We start from the raw sequence: 21740 nt of genomic DNA on the forward strand, positions 1-21740 counted from the left end.
ACCATGCCATACTCCACTCCTGTTAAGGGCAATGCTGAGCTTCTCAGGTCTGACCAGAAGCCTCAGACCTCAACTGATGTTTCTCGCTGACAGAAGCTGAAACACTCTTCTTTGGTGCTCTGACTCCAGTTCTCCACTCCCTGGTGACTTTGGATGAAAACCACCCCCAGACTCAGCACCCACAAAGTGCATCACAGCATCTGGCTGCACAGGGAGGCACATAGGAGAAAAACCTCTTACAGCAGCGTGTAGGACAAAATAAGACTGCAGTCCTTCTCTCCAAAACCCTGCACAGGACCAACCTCACAAGCAGCAACAGTCGCAGCCTGACCACGCTGGAGGAGCAGCTTTACTTGATGCCACAGAACCATCAGCCTTGGGAACCCAGGGGGCCAGCACAGCCCTTCTGCCGTGGTGCAATGGGATCATCCCAGATCCTGCCCCATCAATGCACAGAGGCATTTCAGTGCACACAAGGGCTACAAGTGGCTGTGTGTCTGTCTGGGCATGCAAACTGGTAATTTCATGTCAGCCACTGAAGACAGAACACAGATGTGACAGCACAAAAGTCACCAAAACTCTATTCAAAAAAGCAACTGCCCTAATCTTTCTCAGATATACTTTGGGTCAAATCCAGCTGCAGGCAAGGATAGTGGAAAAGCTCCCACTGGCCTTCTGGAAGCTGCATATCATCTTCATGTCGATGCACTTGCACAGGGCACAGCTAGTTCAGTGCAAGGTTGGTGCTGTTCAGTGCATTTGCAAGCTCAGCTAGTGAAGCCAAAGGGTTTGCAATTTCCATAAAGCAAGTTTTTTCACCCTTGCTTTTTCAGGTCTTAAAGACACACACAGAAAGAAAAAAAAAAACCCAAACAAAAATCCAACCACAACACTAACAAAGAAAAAAAAATCCACAAAAAATACTCCTACATTAAAGCAGGAAAAATTATGGAATATAATGGACTAATACAACCATCATATATATGGATGAATAATGAATATTCATAGTATTTGCCTTTGTTTAGCTTGTTGATTAAGTATCTAACTTAGATTCCTACTGTTGACAGAATTGCAAGTATCTGACAAGTATCCACCTAGGGTTAGTGCACACAGCTGCCCTGACCAAGCTGCTCAGACTTTATGATTACTCCAATGGTAGAATTTTTTCAGAGAAACAACTTAAAAAAACATAAGAAATTAACTGTGAACTGCAGCATACAAAGCTAAAGAATAGCTGTCAAAACAAGAAAAATAAATTTAAAAAAACACACCACATCCAAAACATTTTCACCAGTAAGATCTTTCAAAAGATCAAGATTTCAGCAAAGTGACACAGCCAGTGACAGAAGGAAACTGTACTTAAAAAAAAAGACCCAAAGTTTTCCATAATTTTTGTGACCTTACATTAGATGACTTTTTGTTGCTCACAACCAGAAAAAGCAGTGACATGCTTCCAACTTTTTTCCATTTTGGTCTGAATATTGTGAATTGTAGTAAAGACTTTTAATAAAAGGAGAACCTGTAGAAATTGAGACACAATGCAACTAAATGCTTAGCTGTATTACAAAACTGGCTTTGGTCCACAAAAGTGTTGTTTCAGCAAGAAAAGTAAAAGAAGAGATAATAACACATTTATTCTGGCTACTGGAAAATACAGATGTTAGTCCTAGATCATATCCTGTTACAAACAAAAGCTATGGGAGGGGAAAAACTTTTAGAAAGTATTGGAGTCACAACAGCTTTTTCACAGAGACAGAGAGAAGCAACCTGAATATAAATAAGTGTCCAAAATAGGTCAGCACTCTTTTCTTGGCCACTGAAGTCTGATACTTTTCACTTGAGGTTATCCTGGACGGTGATGGCACACACACTGCAGGGACAGAGGCTGACGCCAGGCACAGCTCCGAGCTCAGTGGGAATCGCAGTGCCCCAGCACAGCCCCGCAGTGAGCACTGCCAGGCATCACCAGTGTCCACACGCTTTGTGGCAGTACCCGCAATCCCCTGACTGTAGTTGTTTCCAGCCTGACCTCACTCCCCTCCAGGAGGGTTTTGAAATGCCCCGTGTCCAGAGTTTTGACCTCACCAAGCAAGAAGTGTGGTAAGAGACAGGGGGTTTTCCACAGACCCTACGGACCAGTTCCGTGCATTCAGTCCTGAGCATCCCAGCCACTGCCTGGCAGGAAGCAGCTCTCTGGGCCAGGAGAGGACTGGGTCCTGCACCACCCAGCTACGGTGTGTGGGCAAAGCCACTGCCTTCCCACCAAAGGTTACAGTCCCTTAAACCAGTGCAGAAAGCAGTTTTAGACCCAAAAATCAGGCCATGAGGTGCAGAGCATGCACCTCAGCTGCTCTGCCACAGCTTCCACGGAGGAGTCTGGTAGGAGCATCAGGCTGCAGGAGAGCCACAGGTTCTCTCTCCCTCTTTAAGGAAAAAAGACCAAACAAGTTATTTCTGCAGCACAGAGAGGCAAGAAAAAATCCTTTCTAGCTCGGCTTGTTTACCACCAATAAAAAGCCCATTAGTTGCACAATGCGCCTGTTAAAAATAACTCCAAAAAAATCATCACTGGCAAATTAGTAAGACATCAGGACATGCAGACACCTCAGCATGGTGTTATGGAAACCACAGAGGAGTCAGACTTCCCTCAGGAGCTTTTCCCAAGGAAGACAATTCCAAAGATTTCTCTCCCTTTGAGTGGGTCCATCGAACTTTGAAGGGCTCAGGACCAAAAGGCAGCAGTCACCCAGTCAACTGACCCAGGGTTTCCAATTGAGTGACTTCCAGAGAAAGTAAATTTACCAGGCTCAAATGCTGCCGGTTTGCACTAGTGAGAGCACAAGGTCCCACTCACATAGGGGGAGCCAGCAGAGAAGGCTGCAATGGCCTGAGGCATCCCCAAAACTTCACACCCCTGACCAGGGTCTGATCCAGCAGCAGCAACAGCTGCTGACTCAGCACACTCCCTCCCTAGCCATCAAGAACCTTGCTTTAAAAGCACTGCTGATGTAAAGGCAAAAGGAGGGATGGGGTGAATCGTAAGCTGCCCTCCTTTAAGGACTGGTCACGTAACTGCTGAATAAAAAATAACCAGCTCCCAGCCCAATCCCTGACCACTCTGTGCCACAAACATGAAATCTATCCTTGCTACCTGCCACACACACCACTGCTCTCCAGCTAAGCCCACAGCAGCACAGCTCAGATCTTGCAGACAGGGCTTACAGTGCCTCTTCTGACCATTGCCTCCAAATTGTGCAATTCAGAGGTCACTCCAAAGCTAACCCCAAGATTCAAGCAGAGCAAAGAGTGGAGGCCTGCCTGGATTCTCACATGCCTCCTCAAGCACCCAAAACCCAAGACACAAGGGGGAAGGTAGAGCAAGTTCAGGAAGGTACTGCCCTATGGATTTTAGGCAGAAGAGCTGACAATTTTTACAATACTGTCCTTCTCAGCAAACTCCTCTAGATGCTGAGCAATCCCAGGAGCTGCTTTAAACTCAAGAGTAATACTGCTTTTCCTCTTGAGTGAGTCCAGCCAATTTACATGGAGGCTGCCACAGGGGAACAGCCCATATCCATAGCATCGCCCCCAACCTCACCATTAACTAGCTGGGAAAAACCTGAAAACACTTTGCAAGGATGCAACCTGATTTTATTTCCTGTCTCTCCACAAAACAGTGGGGTGTCTGTTACTCCTCTGGAATTTCTGCCTTTCCTCCATGTGAGCACTTGTGTGAGCCCAGCCATCCCTCCCCTCAGCCCCTCAAGAAGATGCTCCTTTGGGAGCATGCCAAGCAGAGATACGTGTCGAGGACACTGCATTTGTGAAACAGGATAAGGATTCCCTTCTGCTGACAAGGGCATAAGAGGGGATTTCAAGAACAGCTGAAAATATCCAAAGTGGTGATTTACCTTTTCACAAGAGAAAACTTTCTCTTCTCAGAGAGAATGTATTTTTCAGATAATGCACTCAATCCTCCAGATTTGCATGAATGAAAATGGCGTCACACAAGCAGGTGAACAAGCACTGAGTTAAAGCCTGGATGAAAGTATAATCTCTAGATATAAGAAACAAAAACATCCATCAGCATAGAGGTTCCCCAGTCTCTGCATTACCTATGTGACAAACAATTCTCCTACAGAGCCCTGAACACCAAAATTCCCAGGAAAGACCCAAATGCCACATCAGAAACACTCCCCATCTCCAGAATGGAGGACAACAGCTAACTGACTTACATCCAGGAGAAGAAGAGCTCCTTTCAGCTCAGGAGGGAGAAACAAACAACCAAACCCCCTCCCACCTAAATAAATTCAACTGTGACTTGATGAAAACAACAGAGGAGTAAGAACCCAGTGTTTTGGCTGGTATGATAAAGATGCTCAGTGATCAATTGTGATCACCTCCATCTGGAAATGGGTGGGAACCACTCCCCTCTCAGGATCTCCGTTTCTGAAACCTTATTATGATTTTAAAGCTGCACTCAGGAACAGCTTTCCTACTGCCAACAAGCCCCTTCCACAATGGCTAAACCAGTAATGCCAGCAAGGTTACAGCAAGAAAGAGCTTAACCTACTGAGGTTCCTACCAGGTAAGTTTTTTAACAAATAACAAAGGAGGGTGCTTAAAATCAGACACAAACCACAATGGCCAGTGACCCACTCTGTGCTCATCCCTTCTGCATCTCATGCATCCAAAACAATTTTGGGGGAGAGGGCAGGAGAGGTGACTCCACTCCAGCAGATCTCACACCAGGTAAGAGTATCACATTATCTGTGCCCTGGTGCTGCCAGGCAGCATGCCAACACAAACAGCGTGCAGGTGCTCCAGCTGCTTTGACAGCATCGCAACCACATCCTTGGGATGGATCCAGGCCATGGCCTGCCAGCCGAGCCACACATGAGCATCTCTGCTGCTCATGGCCATGGAAACGTAGCTTCGGTTTGCTCTTGTTAGGCTGGTTTGGGGTGCAGGGCCGGCACAGGGGAGGTGGGTGGGGGTGCAATCCCCAGGAGTCTGCAATAAAGGAGATCTGTGTAGCTGGCAGTGTGAGGTCTCCTGGGAACAGCCCTTTTACTGGGCTCCAGATGCTGTGGAGTGATTGCTTATATGAAGGCGGGGGAGGCCTCTTTACTGTTTCTCATTTCCTCTTTTTTTTGCTCACCCCCCCACCCCCCCCATTTCCTGGTTTTGTTCAGAAGCACAAGAGAGTCATTCATCATTTTTCTTCCAGCACAAGGAGTGCTCTCACCTCCCCCTCACCCCTAAATCCCTCCCCACCAGGAAAGGGCACGCGTTCTCCAGCCAAAAAGGCTCGCAGCAGGGAAGGCAGAGCTCCCCAGCTCCTGCAAGCAGCTCCGGCACAAAGGGCTACATTCTCAGCTGGGTTTGGTGGGTGCCAGCCCCCAAAGGGGGAAGGCCAGAACTCAGCAGCAGCAGAAATGCTAAGTCAGAGAACGGATATCAGCGGAGGAGGAGAGCGATTTGCACCGGCTGGAATTATGATGCAAAGCAGAGAGGAATTTGCATGCTGAGACGACAGACAAGCACCTCAGGTAACTGGAGAAAGAGAGCCAAGACATGAAGGTCCACATATGTCTCAACCCACGTGCCTTAATGGTCACTCGACTCACTGAAACCTGGGAAAACCTTCCCTGTGGACTTGCACCCCCCCTCTGGAAAGTGGATGGGCACTGATCCAAGTGCAGTCCAGGTACTGGATTTGCACCACTTTACAAGCCACCAGCTCCAGGTCTGGGATGGGCTTCCAGGAAGGCCCTGCTCAGTTTGCAGGAGGGGAGAAAAGGGGTGGCTATAGATGCAGACATCTAACCCATCCAGGGCGTCAACACCACCCCCAAGAAAACTTCATTGGAGAGCTTTGCTCCCAAGTCCACTTTGGTTCTCGGTCACACTGCTCTTTCCACAGCTTCTTGATGGCTTCTCCTTGCCCCGCCTTGGAAAGAGAGTGCCAGGATAAAAACATCTCAGTACAGCTGTAACAGAGAAGAGGATCTCTCTCTGAATGCCCTAGAGAAAGAGAGCAAGTAGGAAAAGCCCAAGTTCTTGAACGCATTTTTATAAAGCAACTGTGCGTTTTCATGAAAAGCAGGACAGTGCAAACACCTGGGTCTGTCTGGGGCTGTTTGGTTTGGCTGATGACCAGGAAAAAAAGGAACTAAAACTGGACATATAGAAAACATTCCAGGTTTTGGTTTTGTTTGGGTTTAATCGCAGCAGTAACAGCAATCAACTCAAAAAGGCTGGCTTATGGTCAAACCCAAGGCTTCTTTTTGGTCCTTTTTAGAAGGAAAAGAAATAGAAGATTGCGGTGAGTTCTGGGGCCAGTTGGGTGGAGGGAGCCTGTGTGCCAGCAGCTCCACCAGGGAGGTATGTTTATGGCCCAGTTTCAGCAAGAACTGCAAGGGCAATGACAACACAAGCCACCAAGAGCCTGGCCATTTGGACTAAAGTCTTCCACACCCACTGAACCTGAGATTCCGCTGGCTCCCACAGTTGCTACTCAGGAGGTTCATCGAGCCCAGAGGGATCACTGTGCTCCTCCAGGCTCTCTCCCAAACACCACCAGCTGCTTATGCCAACTGAAATGTCAGCATTTTGCAAAACCCATGTGTTACAGTGTGGGAGCCCAGACTGCCCGGCTTCATCTCTCAGGCAAAGGAAGAGTTTGGGGTGACTTTTCACACATCATGGGTCACTGGTGTCATGTTCTTTGGCATTGCTTTTGAGAGTGTGGACATGCATTCAGTTTTCTTCCTTTAAGGATGCTCAAGTGGTGAACTTCTTTAGCTGCTGGTCTCCTTAAATATCTTTGCAAACTTATTTTGAGGTTCCTTTGTTCTCCCAAGTGAAATGCCAATATTTCAAAGTTACCAGAAAAAAACCCCTTAGATTTTACTTTTTTTTTTTTTTTTTTTTTTTTTTGTCAAATGGTTTGGCAGACAAACCAAAAGAATCAGTCCCAAGCAGGAACCAACATGTGGATTCCATCATACTCCAAACCCAGAGTGTGTCACCTCCACAGCTCCCAGACATGCTTGCGCAGAGCTCTGCCCTGACCCTCCCACCCTGGCAGGAGGGCTCCTGACGGCTCCTCTCACTGGATCAATGAATGGCAGGTTTCAGCAGGTCTTCAATGAGCCAGACAGGTCACAATAAGTCCCAAGCAGGAACCAACATGTGGATTCCATCATACTCCAAACCCAGAGTGTGTCACCTCCACAGCTCCCAGACATGCTTGCGCAGAGCTCTGCCCTGACCCTCCCACCCTGGCAGGAGGGCTCCTGACGGCTCCTCTCACTGGATCAATGAATGGCAGGTTTCAGCAGGTCTTCAATGAGCCAGACAGGTCACAATAATCCTGCTAGCACCCTGCTGAAAATATGCAAAGCGAATGTTGAGACCAAGCATGGGAAGAGAAGATGAGGCTGGCAGAAATGCAGTAAGAACACAAAAGGAAGAAAGAAAGCACAGCACCTTATAGCAGGAAAATAATAAACTTGTTGACAAGAAAAAAAAAATGCAATGGGAAAAAAGTCCAGGGCTCTAGAGAAAAAAAAAAAGCAGCAAGGAAGAAGGCTGTCGTGAATGCACATGGTCAGCATGGGTATAATGATGCATATTTTCTTCTTGGCACTAAGGAGATCCCAGAGGGCCCACAAAAGCCTCTTGCAAATCAAAGGACCAAGCTCTTGACTTTTCCCAGGTGGAGCAGCTGCTGAGTCATTCCTTACCCATCACACTCTCATCCCACAAAAATCCAGACTTCTGCTATTGCAAAGAGTATTAAAAGAAATTTTTAAAAATTCCAGGGAATTTTGCATTGGAGCCTTTTCAGTGTTTTCCTCACCCTGCCATCTTCAAACTAGGAAACATGTGGCAGCGTCATTTTTTCTGTAGTACTCCTCTCTGGAGCAACTAGCAAGCTGTTCAGTCTAAGAAACTTACTCTCCTAAGGTACAGTCCCGTTACTGAGTCTTCCAGGACCCAAGGATAAGCACGCCCAAGAACAACACACTCAGCTGTACCTGCCTCAGTTTCCTTGACTTCCAGGTGGAGCTTTTACTGTGCAGCAGAGGCCAAACAGCCAGTCTGTGCCTGGGGGCTGCAGAGTCACAGTCAGGGAGGAATGAGATTAATTACATGAATAACAAAAAGCCGGATGCCAGCCACCAGCCCCCACCCCACACAGCTCAGCGGGATGCAGAAGGGAAGCAAGCAGCTCAAAACCCAGAAGAGCTCGCAAATGAGGCCAGTCTTATTCTATTCCAGCTACAGACCTGCATCTTGGCCTTCACAAGGGCCAAGAAAAGCCGTGCACATTTTCTTTAGAAAGGAGCACAACAGTGAAAAGCCCCCAGTAGGAGAGTTTTCCTTTCAGTCTGACCTGGACCGTCCTGTGCATCCGCCATGAGGGCACGGCCACCGGGAGCCAGCTCGCCTGCTCGGGCAGGAGAAAAGGGAAGTTAATTTTCGCAGCCAAAAGAAAATAGGGAGTTCTTTTCAGATGGCAGGAATGTAACCGTGACATTTAGTCACTTGCTATTTCTGCTTCCCGGCTATGTCTCTCCACAGGAAAGCCCCTGGACAGAAGCACCCTCCAGGCAGCATTGCAACATATGTGTGCTCTAACTCTGGTGTTTAATCCCACTCCTGCGGTCCCCGCTTCAGGTCCTTGGGAAACGGGCGGTTTGGGGGAGATTCAGTCTCGCTCGCTCTGTGCCTGGGCTGCCTTAAACAGATGCACGTGTCTGTCTGGGAAGAGGGCAAACCTGCAACCCTGGCCCAAGGCCACTCAGGGTCTGACCCAGCTGAGAACAGCAGGGCCCCACTCTCTCCAGGACATGTCAGCCAGGACAGGATGGCAGCACTGCCCTGCATCGGCCCCTGTGCTGGGTTCAGAGCAGAGGGGAACCAACACCACCTCTCCAGCTCTGAAATGCAGTCGCTGATCACTGTCACTGTGGGGAAATCACATTTGCTTCAGGTTGAGCTGCAGTGATGGGTGACCCTACCCGACAGCTTTCAAGCATCTCCAGCCCAACTCCACCACGGGAGCAGTGTCTGATCTGCGCTGTCCTAGTCCCTGCCAGGCTGTGGCTACTTGTCCTCCAGGCACCGTGCATGCTTCCACAGCTGGAGCAAGGAGAGCAGCCCAGCCGGGGTTACTCCAGTACAGGGCAGGCTGCACACCCTGCAGAAGCCCCAGGTACTGGTGTCAGGCAGTCAGCCCAGCTCAGGTCACGCCGCTGACACCGCTCAGCCTGCGATTTCAGGGACTTCCAAAGCTCAGCCCAGTGTGCTGGCTGCTCACACAGATACCTTTGTCACTGTCTGACTGCGCTAACTGCAGTCTTGCATTGCAGGCTCCTTCTGCCACACAACCTGAAGTCCCATCCATCCACAGCTATTTCTTGGGCAAAATTTTGGTAACTTCCCTCGTCTGATAGTCCATCAATTCAGCAGCAGAGCTGCAAAATCTTAATGCAGACTGTGCAAAGGTTGTCAGGATGTGGTTTGTATGGCAGTGGGCAGCCCACAGTGGGGTGTAAACATTCCAGCAGGAGCATGCACACATACTCAACTGAGCTTGATGTCAGTCTGAAACATGATGATCATAGAAGACAAGCAAGATGCATAACTTAACTGCCAAAAATGCCATTTCATCACAGGATGTCATGGAGGGGATGTGCATTCAGTTGACTATCCACACAGAGGCAGGGAAAAGCAAAAGAGAAGAACTGGAAAAAAATGCACAGCAAAACACAGACTCAGTTAAATATTTATGGGGGCCACTGCATTTCAATTACAAGCAGTTTTTTAGGTCAGCTGAGACGTTTTAGTTCTGCTAGGGCAGATCAGCTCCAGGGGACAGGATACTGCTGACGACGACAAGCCGGAGGCTCAACCCTCATAGCACACCCTGTAACTAAGGATAAAAACAGATCTGGGCACGGCTGTGCTTCCACTGGTCACAGCCCAAGTGATGGGACCTCCCTTCCCACCACAGCTGAAGCCTCAAGACACAGCACTGATGTACACAGACATCACTGTGGGTTTCTTTGCCTCTCGCAGCACTTGAAGCCCCACTGCTGGAAGTCAGGAGGGCAGCTGACCTAATAAAGAAGGTACCTCTGGGTACCTGAAATCGTGGGCTGAGCAGTATCAGCAGCATGACGGGTTTCCATAGCACTGTTCCCACCTCACAAGGGTCACTCCATACTCAAAAGTTCCCAATTTGTGTGCCACTGGCTATCACCTAAGGCAGGATTATGAATGTGACAGACATTTGGCCAGGTTCACCTACTGCCCTATCAGATCTGCACTGCCCAAGCACTTTCAGTGTGGTCTGAATTTGCAAATGTCAGTTTCAGCACGTGCAGGACCAGCCTAATGGCCAGGAGTAAGGTAACATATCTGTGAAACCAGCCTGATAAAAAGAATAAAGAGAAAAATGGAGGAAAGCAGTGACTGAAATCCACAACAAAGATTATTAGAATAACAGAAGCTCTCCAACCATCTGAGATTAAAGAATCTATATCTGCATTTGCATTTTTTACTCTTCGTACAGGGCACATTTCGTTAATGCTGGAAATTCTGCATTTCAGTCCTTGTTAGCTCATTTGGCCATCATCCAGGATGAGGGTCACAATTCTCACAGAAGCTGAGCAGCACTCTGTGCTGCGGGACTTGCAGGAACTTTACCACGTCACTGGTCAGATTTCTCATGTTGAACTCAGTTCATCCAAAGAAACATGTCAAGCCTGGGTCACAAAGATGGGGCTGAGCAGAAAGGCGGGGTCAGACTCAAATGAGAACCCCTGTCCAACCACAAGTATCTGAAGCAATGTTCATAAAGCAAACACTGGAATGACCAGCAAGCAGTACACGTGCCCTTACCAGAAGGCCAAATCTCAAGACAACATCAGCACTTCTAAAAAGGGATTAAAATAAAAACACACTGAGTCCACAGACAACATTTGTTTAAAAGCCATGTGAGAGGTGGTAAGTTTCTGCAGGCTGACGCCCCACAAACGTAAGCAAGGGAAAGTTACCAGCTCTGGGCTCCCAAAATATTTACTCAGTCTAACATTACTCTACACTCAATCAAACATTTCCAAAGTCCCATGCTACCATAACTCAAGTGCAGAGCACCCTTTCCCAGGGGTATTTCCAAGCACTTCACTGCCATAAAAGCAAACAGTGTCCTTGCAAGGTGGGAAGCCCATTCTAATGGGGAGAGGAGGCTGAAGGTGTGCAGCCTTCACTGTACAACATCCAAGGGTCAGATCTGAACAGTACATCAAACTGAAGTGGTGGGAGTAATTACAGAGCCTAGATGAACAACCTAAGCTGAGCAGGGAATAAGAGGCTGAGAGAAGACTGCCTTGTGGAGCAGGCTGGGGTGTTTAAGTGGCTGCAATTGATCTAAAACTCGGGTTTAGATGTCATCTGGCCAAAAGTCACAGCTTGGGAAGCACGTCTGGTGGAGGACGTCAGTGTACTCTGTCCGTTTCCTCACAAAGGCTTGGAATACCAGTTCTTATTTTTAGTACTATTTCCATTTCTTCATGTAATGAGTTCAGCGTTTCAGGCAGCCCTGGAGGAGCAGGAAGGACAAGTCCTGTAATAAAACTAATTAATTCATGTGGAATTTCTCGCTATTATTGTGAAAGTGGACAAATTCCTCACTTCTGGAAAGCTGCCCAAGTGGCCATTAATCTGGCTGTGGTCACAAGCAGGATTCCTGTGGCCTCCTGCAACACCCAACTGGCCCCTGGGACAGAGCCTGCAGAAACCAAAGTGGATGTTGTTATTTCCTCACACTGACTCTCACAGCCCAAGTTTTACTAGACTAGATAGTTCCTTCAGAGGGCTCCATGCCAAATTCCTCCCAGTGCCCACAGACCAACCATGCCTCAGTTATGTGCAGAGAGGTCTAGACCTTCTTAGACCTCCAAAGTCAGCCCAAAACAGGCATTTTGGCTTTATTCAAAGCTCTGTAGACCAACTGCTTTCCACCTGCCCAGTCTTGGCCATGCTCTCAGCAACAGGTGCCCTGAAAGGAACAGGGTACCAAGTTTCTCCTAAAGACATCAGAAGTGGTATTCCCACCACCCAGCTGGGTGTGTGAGGAAGTTGAGCTTTACAGGTCCCATCTGCAGGGAGTGGGAAACCAGGCCCCTCCACAGAGAAATTCCAGGCAAGAATCTAATCAACCAAAATCCCTCAATAATGCACAAGAATTAATGGAATCTGAAAGCTCAGGGTGACAGGGTCTGTGGGTCTGGCAAGGAAAAAAAGGAGAGAATACACTGATTTTAGTTACTAAAATCAACAACAACAAAATGATTCAGTATTCCCACAGGGAGCTGACATGTAAGAAGGCAACATTTTACCATAGTCTCACTTTTCTCTCCCAGTTCCAGAGTGCTCTTTAAATTCGGTGATGGATTGGTGGGTCAGCCTCTAAATACCACCTGTACTGCTGACCCAGCATCCTGTCCCAGGAATGGCAATATTCCCTAAACACCACTAGAAATCCAGATCTTCTGCTCCAAGTGATCTCTGTAGTGGACTGTCTGTCACAACATGGATTTCTGCCTAAACAAAACCCTGCCCAAACCACCCCTGCACAAGCTGTGGAAGCAGTCCTGTTCACCATAGCCAAAGGAAGAGGCACCCTACCATGGCCAGCCTTTGCTCTAGGTCTACTCTTCCCAGTTTCCATCTTGGCAGATTATTTACTTGTTCATTCACACCACAGTCAGATCAAGATGGTGCAGCAGTGGTTTCCCTGCCATTCTATTTATGAAGTTTGGATGATGTTCAGACAAAAAGAAAGGGCCCTCTACACATAACAGACCATTTCAAATTCATGGCCCTTAGTTAGTAGTGAGTACTGTGCTAGAAGAATGGCTGTTGGAGCCCAGTAGTGCAGAGAAAGAAGGTTCCAGAAAAGGAACATTGTCCTTGATCAGCTGGACTAAGAGGTGCCTTTTCAAAGCCTGGGATGGAGCCTGGAACAGTTCTTCCACCTTCAGAAAGCAGTGTTAAGACTTGTTACAGTGTCATCAGTCAGCATTTTCCTCACGCTGGTTCAGCTGCAAAGCTAGAAGAGCAAAGCAGCTACTGAGGGAAGGGTGGATTGCAGCACTCCTGAGAGGTGTCCCCAAGTAGCAAGATACAATTCACCAATACAACTGGAATTTGTCTTTAGCACAGGCACTGCACAGTGAGCAAGGACGATGAGGAGGAACTAAAAACAGCCACGGAAAGTCCCAGGGCTGTTGGGTCAGCTCCACCATGAACAGAAACACCATGGTGGCTCCAACCTTCACACCAAACCCTCCCAGCAGCCAGGTCCCAGAGGACACAAACCAGGCACCCTGGGGAGCCTCTGAGCCAGCCGTCCTGGATTATCCACAGCCTTGGTAGCTACAGTCACAGTCGGGGCTACGAGGAAGAGCCACAGCACCAGCTCCGGGCTCCAACAGTGGGAGGATGGAGCCTCATGCCAGCCACCCATCCTGCTTCTCCTCTTCATGCCACTCCTCTTCACTAAACCTGAGTTTTCCTCCCCATTTCTGCTTGTTTTTGAAGAGCCAAAGGGAGGTGACTCTCTGGATGCAAATGGAGAGGGGCGTTCCACCCAGCTCAGCCCGCAGTCAAATGGCACGCTGAGCACTGCAGACAAAACCTCCTGGGCTCAAACAGAAAATGACCCCATGCAACTTTCCACATACAAAAAAATGTCAGATTCTGTCCAGCTTCACTGGAGCAAAATGCAGGAATTCTTAAATACAGGGTACTCCCTACACTACAAGAGCCTGGTCACACTAAGGACACATACCTAATCTTTGGAGGTACCAAAAAGATCTTAAAGGACACCCTAAACCACAAAAACACTTTCAGCAACTCACCAGTCACCTCTGACTGAGCAGCAAGTATTCTTGAAGACATGGACGTCAGATGCTCACCCTTTTCTAGTTAGAAAACAGCAAGGAGAAAACAAGGGAATACTTCAATCTCCTCACCAAGCCAAGAGAAATTCATCAGCTTAGACTAAGTCTTCTACAACTAGCAAGGAGAGCTGAGAACAGACTTCTGGCTGAAGTCTGATCAACAACATCGTACCAGGAAATCTTGCTGTAGGCTGGAGCAAAAATACTGGGCAAAGCTTTATGAATTTTCATGATATTACAGGACTACAGGACTCTCCCACACACATTGTCATGCAGGTGAGGGCAGTGCACTGTGTGTCAATCTTGTAGACATCCTGCATCACCTGGCTACAAGAACAAGCTGCAAGGACGCACAAAAACACCTCTCTAAAATTGCCTCCAGCCAGTAAGGTGTTGAAAATATTATTAATTTCAAGGGCAGTGCATTAGAAATACCCTCATCCCACCTGAGCTGGTTTATCTGCAGAAAACTGTAAGAAAAATCAGGGATTTCAACACAGTCCAATTCCCACCAGTGCTTTGTGTCACTCTCAATTACAGTCCAGAATGAAATACCAAGAAATCGTTCCTTGCAGCCGGCAGAATTAATGGGATCTTTGACTACAGAGAGCACCAGGCAGTGAACTTGTTCCCTTACCAGCCAAGAGGCACAGTGCAGCTTTCTTCAGAATAAAAGCTGTAATGTCAGAGGATAGTTCAAGGCTTATAAAAGTGACCTGATATCTCCCAGTATTTCAGTCCACAAGAAAGGCATGTGATTACTGATCCTTTCCTTTCTTAAACAATTTATTTCCACCCTAAGCTGATGCAGCAAGAGACTTCATCTTCCCACTGGTATCTCACGAAATGATACGTCTGGCAAAACACTGAGCAGAAATCAATCAATAATGCAATTACAAAGAGCTGTCAAATGCTGGGCTGCAGCAAAGCTCCAACAGCTGAGCACTAACCCCTTTCTCCTCAGCCTTTGCCTAGGATAGCCATCATATCACATGTTCTTGTAATTAGTTGTCAACTCAACGTTTAATGAGATCACACTTGGCCAGTTTGTGAATGAAAAACACCTTCCAGCTTGCTGGCAGTGACTGCTGAAAGTAGGCAGAGATGTTTCAGTCAGACTTGGTCTGCTGAAGGTAGTTTGTCTTTTTGGAAATAATAAGACTAGATTTGAAATTTGATAAATTGGCGGAAAACTCATCCTTCCAGAAAAGTGAAGATTTGGTTGGGTAAACTCCTTGTCGTGGTTCTGGGGGTCCAGACAAAGACCAAGATGTGTATGACAGAGCACGAGAATGTGCTCCGGGAAAAAAGTGGCACTCGGCCGCCACGACATCAGCTCAGCAGAATAATCTGCACAATATGTTAGGACCACCAGCAAGGATTTTTCTTTCTCTCTCAAGTCCACAGGAGGACCACGCACCATGCTCAGCCTCCCAATCCCACAGCACACTCAGCACCCATGAGGCACCACGTTGTTGCATTGGTGCACACACGTACTACAGCTCCCTCCCCCAGCAAGGCACAGGGCACTCACTAATGCAGGCCTCAGGACAAACCTGCCCCTTTTGGCAGATGCAAACAGTCAAGAGAGCACAAGTTGGAAAGCCAAGCACAATGTGTTCAGGACATGCTGCTAAAGGACACCATCACAGGGGCACTGATTCCAGCAGCACCTTCCCAAGGGAGAGCTGGGGTGAAGATGGGTGGAAGCGATAGTGGGAAGTGTAAGAAACAGCAATGGATTTGCACCTCTCCAATACAGAAAGGGTCTGCTAAGCAGACAGTTATCACAGTTACATATCTCACCCCAACTCAAGGGAAGAAAGAAGAAAACAGGAATTCTTATGCCTGAAAACTCAGTACACCACCAAGCTTAGCCTTCCTTCTGTAACAGAAATGCTTTACAAAGCATCTTTACATTCTACCTTGGCCTTCCTCTTACTCTGTCTGCTTAGAGCAAAAGATCCTCCCTGAAAGAATCCCAGCAGGAAAGGCAGATGTTACCATGCTCAGGAAGCTAGAATTGTCCAATCCAAACAGAAATGCAAATAATCCACCAGGCAAACTACTGTTTCTCCTAGGTCCTTAGCTCAGAACACATGACCAGGAAAAGCAGGTACAGGAATTCTGCTGGCTGCTGGGATGAAACTCTGCCTTCAAAAATCTAGCTGTGTTTGTGGACAACAGCAACAGCTGCCCATCGGGCAGATATATTAGACCCAGATGATACTGCAGCCAGGTCTAGTACAGAGCCACATACAAAGACACCTCTCACATTCCAGTTTTCACTGTTTTGCCTCCTGAATTGTTTATCTCAGCTCAATTCCTGGATGTGGATAAAACAAACGACATGGACTTTCTCACAGATGGGGCTTCTTGCTGTTCCCTTGACAAATACCATACTCAGTGAGTATAAGCCTGAAATCCAGAGGAAAGGAAACAACTGCAAAGGGCAAGAAGGAAACAGATCATTTGCCAAGGGACAGCATGAAAACACATTTCTGCTTTGGGTCAGAGCCTTGAAATCTTCCCAGGCTTCCCTCTCCCTCCAAACCACCATTTTCACACCACATCACTCCCACCATGGCAAACTCCAGTGGGACTGTGGCAGGGAATAGCATTATTTTCAAGAAACTGCTTCACAAAGGTGTTATTTATTGTCTTAATACTTAAAAGATGACCAGGTTAGCTCTTGACCAGACACAGCTGTTGCGGAGGAGCGGGAAAACCTGGTCCACCACCTGGCAAAGCCTCATAGGCAATGAGGACAGATGAGCTGTGTGGTTTTCCCATTCACCTATCATTCCTACAGCTGTTACTAATTGCATTTCACTTCTAATAATTTCTTCCAAGGCAAGGAGTGGTGTAGACGTTTGGCTTATCCTGGGCAGAGCTGCTGTAGTGGCTATGGACATATGAACACACTCCTGTGGATTTGGTTCTCATAGTTGGCTTCCCTGGCGTGTAGCAATGCCCAAGCTTGCATAAGCCAGGCTGAATGCCTGGTTGCTGCACTCCTAACTAACCTCCCTCTTGCTCATGTGCTTCCAGCACAGAAAGAGGGGGACACTCACAGCCTGGCTCTCCTCTACTCCTCACCCACGCTTTAGCAACACAGTACTTTCAGGACATCCATGGCTGCATTGGACCCACCAGCTTGACTGACAGGGTCAGAAGTTGTGGGGGCAGAAGGACAGATACACAGTTGCACATGCAGATCATGACGGATGCTTCATTTCCTTATAAAAGCAGGAGAAAGCAGAAGTCTTCCTGGCAATTCCGCAGACATGAAAAATGCATTCATAGCATTACTGGCATGGTTTTCAAGTTGCTGTTAAAATTCCAGTTACATTATGCTACCTCCAACTTCAGAATCTTCTGTGTTTTTGAGTAATACATTAAACTCTCTTTTAGCAGCTGCCTGCCACGGGGAAATGAAGGTTTTGACATCTGACCTGTAAGGAAGGATGTGTGGCATTTGGAGCTACCCAAATAAGGATTTTAGCTGGATGCTAAAACAAGCTGTGTTTTTAACAGTTAACTATTTTGACGCTGTTTTTGTATCATGGGAGTTCAAAGTGGAGATCCTGGTCAGGTGAATAAGGCCACCCCATCCCTTCAAGTTCGAGTTTGCTTGGAGCCACATTCTTTGCACAGCTCTCTCTCCCTTTGGAAAGGTTACTTTGCACTGGCATGGACTAAAAAAACCCACATTTGTTTTAATAAATGAGATCCAAAGCAGGACTCATTAGCTAGCAGTGGGTTCTGAGACATATTCCACTAAATTCGTACAAGTATCCCAACAACAAAATTATACCACAAGCACAATTGAACTGCACTGGTAAAGGGAAAAAAAACTCTCTTAACTGGTCAGCTTTGAACAGTGGCTCAAGAACCATTTTTTTCACAGTGGAACAAACTTTATTCCTAGGATCTTGTCTCCATTAGGGGAAAATATGTTCTTCAGCCATTCTCATAGCTTGGGCAAAACAATCTAGGGCATTTGCTGACTTCATTGAGATCTGCCCTGCTCCACCTCTTAGCTTAAGTTCCCACCTGGCAGCAGCACTTGGCATCCTGCTGGGCACCCTGCTGCACCGTGAGCCAGTTCAGGTCATTGATCTGACAGTTGTTTTCTGGGGCTGGCTTGCTGCAGGACTATCTCCTGAACCAGCCTACTCTGACATAAGGTGAGAGCTGAACCCAGCAGAAGGAAGGGGAAAGGACATGGGAACTGAGAGCTGGATACCACCACACAAGCTCCTGATTCCAGTTCATCATGGCTAAAACAGAAGGCAGGATCCCCACCCTCTGGCTGAGACTGGAGGGGCTGAAAGACCCCAGTGGTACCTAAAATGCCTCTCAAATCACACTGTGTCTACAAGACCCATGTGGCCACCTTAGACCTGTTTCACTAGAAGGTGGCTGTAGGGACTGGGACATTTTCTGCCAGGACACAGACTAACACAATGAAAAGACAGTCCTCATTCTGCTCTCTGTGTCCTGGAGGACCTTGAGCACATCATCTACCCCATCTGCAAAACAGCATGATAGTCTTGCTGAGGTGCTGAGAGAATAAATACACTCAAGACCAGCATGAGCTCTAGGAGCACTGCGCACACAGTAACAACTCTGTCCCCAGGTCAGGCGGTTCCAGTCAGAGGTACAGACATTTGTTACACCATGACCTGAAACAAACTGCAAAGGAATGTGGTCCAAAGGCAGCAAAACTACCTAAAAGGCCCTGATCCCTGGAGATGCTGAGTCTCCACCTCACTCCCACCACTGGTGGGAGTTGATGCACTCGCCTCCCCAGGGAGGGCAGAAGTTCTCAGACTGATTTCCACAGACTGCTGTTATTTTGTTCCAACATTCCCAACATCTCCAAAATACCCAAAGCCTCTTGTGCAATGAGCAACATCCCCTGATTCTTAGCTACATGGTGGTTTATGTTACTTTCCGCCTACAACCATTTCAGGATTGGCTTTACAGACCTTAGTGGAAGACTAAACAATGCTGGAGCCATAGCAGGAGAATTTGCAGAGTTTTATTCCTTGTTTCATTTGGGCAATCCTTCTGCCTCTCATCAGGGACAAAAAAACTTGCCAACCTCTTAATTTAGGAATAGCACGAGCTCCGCATTCCAGTCCTGAATCAGCCAAAGGAGCCTTTTCAAGCTGGAAAGGGGGAAAAGGATAAATACCTTTAAGCACATTTTAAAAGAAAAAAAAGCACCACAAAACCAACCACACCAAAAAACCCTCAACACCTGCTTTTTGCAGGCAAATACTTGCTCTTGGGGCACTCTTGAAACTGGCTTAACATCAGCATTTGAAAGCAAATTCCAGTCCCTGCTCTTTTGGGTGCCAGAGTGCTTTTCTCTGTCACTGCTTAAAACGAAAAGCAAACTCAGCTCCCTCATCTATGTTTAGCAAGCACAGTGCAGATGGGATCAAAGATGAGAGTCTGAAGAGAAGAGTATCAAGTGAAGCTGGCAGATTCAGGTTTTGTTTTTGTTGTGGGTTTGGTTGTTTTTGTTTGGTTGGGATTTTTTTCCTAATGGCTACAACAACCTGTTAAAAGTTTTGTAATCTGAAGAGCACAAACCCTTTTCTGAATGTCCAAGCTCCTCTGCCAAGACATGCTCAACTGTGAATATTCCAGCTGCATGTTTCACATCACACTGGTTAAGGATGTGCCAGTATTTTTATTATTCACCCCCTATGGATATTACAGAGCACCACATACATTATAGGGTTCTTAAACTGTGCTATTTATGTCTGTGTGTATTACACACAGAGATACAATCAAATAAATCACATCCATTATAAAGGAATAAAGATTATAAAATCAAGCAAAATACTGAGTGAAGTTAACGTAATTCTGAATTAAAGTGCATAAAAGAAAAAAAAGAACTAACTCAGAAAATCACCTCTCAGCCCATCACTGCAACACCCTCCCACCCACCCCAGCTTTTTGTAAAATCATAAGCCTGGAAGTCAGCTCCAAATTCCTTAAATCTAAATGCCCTTGGCTTCTTCTGGAGAGTCTTAAAATTAATTCCCTTGACACTCATGTTCTGTAGTCAAGGAAGATTTCGCATCAACATGTTCTCCCAAGTCCTGGCTCTCCACTCTCACCCTTCACAGCTGGACAAAGGTGCAGGGACAGGAGAGGGGACAGGAGTGGGGACAACAGCAGTCACAGCCTGGCTGTGCGATGCCCCTTCTTGAAACGTGCAAAGTTCTCCGTGCTGCTGCTTTTTCTTTACTCCTCTCTCTCCATCTCTCCTCCTCGAGCAGAGCAGCGTGCACAGGTACCCGGAGCAGCGTGCACAGGTACCTGGCTGCATTCCCATCCTCACAGAGAGGGAAGCCAAGAGGTACAGCCCGGTTCAGAGCGCTTTTAAACAAAGCCTCAAGAGGGAAGGGAGGGAATTCAAAGTCGTGCTGCTGAACTAGTTATGCAAACAAGGTCAAAGCCCCAGTCATAGCCAGGGGAGCATAACCAGCAAGGCAGCAGAAGTCAAGGGGGGATGATTACAAAGGAGAAAGTGTTGGTTTCTATTTCCAGAGCTGATTTGTCAATTCCCAACATCCCACGGAAAAGGAAAGAGCTGGCAGTTGATCGTAGGGGAGAGGAGGCATTAATAAAACCCAGCACGGCTGCATCGGCAACCCCAAGAGCGCTCCCTCCCACGGCAATCACAGCAACAGGTCAGGAGCCTGTTAACGTCCCTGTCCCCGGGGCTGTGCCCCCGGGAGACGCTCCTCTTGTCCCTGCACCCAGTGCCCGGAGCAGGGGGGCCTGAGGGGGTCAGGACCCCCCACGGGAGCTGGCAGAGGTCACCTCATCTCCAAGGTGGGCTCTGCTGGAAGGGTGGCCATTGGGAACAGGTTCCTCACACAGCAGGGCCCCGGCAGTCCCTCAGCCTCCCCCTTCCCACCAGGCAGCACAAAGTCCTCCCACACCACCTCTCCCCAGATCTTTGGGGTATCCATCACCCTTCAGGGTGGTTTTACTCCTCCACCAAACACAAATCTGAACGTTCACTTCTCTCTGCTCCCCACAGGACCCTCCCCGCCCCTCAGCTGCATCTCCCCAAAGTTCATCCTTATGTGTTCCCATGGTGGGGCTTTTTTTTCCCTAAAAGACCCCAACCTCCAGCTTTCCCCCTGGAGCAGTCCCTGCATTCCCCCCCACATACACACACCTCGTTACATTCCACCGCTGGGTTCCTGTCCCATGCCAAGAAAACCTCTCTAACCCCCGAAGTAACTGCACCCCCAAAATCCCATTTTGCCCACCTCAGGGATCCGCTCATGCTTTGTCCCCCCTCCAGCGCCCCTCTCATTCCTTCCCTCTTTGTGCTTCCGTGGATTTACTCTCGCTCCTCTCCCGCACGGATTCCCCTTGTCTGCCCTCCCGCGGAGTCCCTCTGCCCCGAGAGGACCCCCTTGAGGTCACCCTTAAGGACTCCTTTGTCCCCTGGACGTTCCGGCACCGCGGCGCTGCCCGGCACACACGTTCCCGAGCGCACGGTGCCCAGGGCCCACCTGTCCCCAGTGGCCGGCGTGCGGGGCACGACGCACTGTCCCCAGTGCCCGGTACGCGGTGAGCGACGCACGATGCACTATCCCCAGTGCGCGAAGCCCGGAGGGCGGTCCCGAGTCCCAGGTCCCCGGCGCGCAGTGCCCGGTCCCTGGCGCGCCGCGCAGGACGCTCGGTGCCCCGTCCCCGGTACGCGGCTCTGGGCGC

At 48.1% G+C, this 21740-nt stretch overlaps 1 protein-coding gene across 2 annotated transcripts in view; it reads right to left on the minus strand.

Moving 5' to 3' along the window:
• IGFBP2 (insulin like growth factor binding protein 2) overlaps positions 1-21563 on the minus strand; it is a 62023-nt gene extending 40460 nt beyond the window's left edge. The window contains exon 1 of one of the 2 annotated variants that reach the window (XM_008644831.2): positions 21539-21563. Coding sequence is in view for 1 of the 2 variants with exons in the window: in XM_017727299.1 (XP_017582788.1) it covers positions 8405-8429 (25 nt within the window). In the remaining variant the exon portion in view is untranslated. Of the gene's footprint in view, positions 1-8404; positions 8445-21538 lie in introns of those variants that run through there. The other variant, XM_017727299.1, reaches the window with a different exon arrangement.
• Positions 21564-21740: the final 177 nt, after the last annotated feature.

This window comes from Corvus brachyrhynchos, unplaced genomic scaffold (genome assembly GCF_000691975.1).
Source record: "Corvus brachyrhynchos isolate BGI_N302 unplaced genomic scaffold, ASM69197v1 scaffold452, whole genome shotgun sequence".
NCBI classification, from domain to species: Eukaryota; Metazoa; Chordata; class Aves; order Passeriformes; family Corvidae; genus Corvus; species Corvus brachyrhynchos.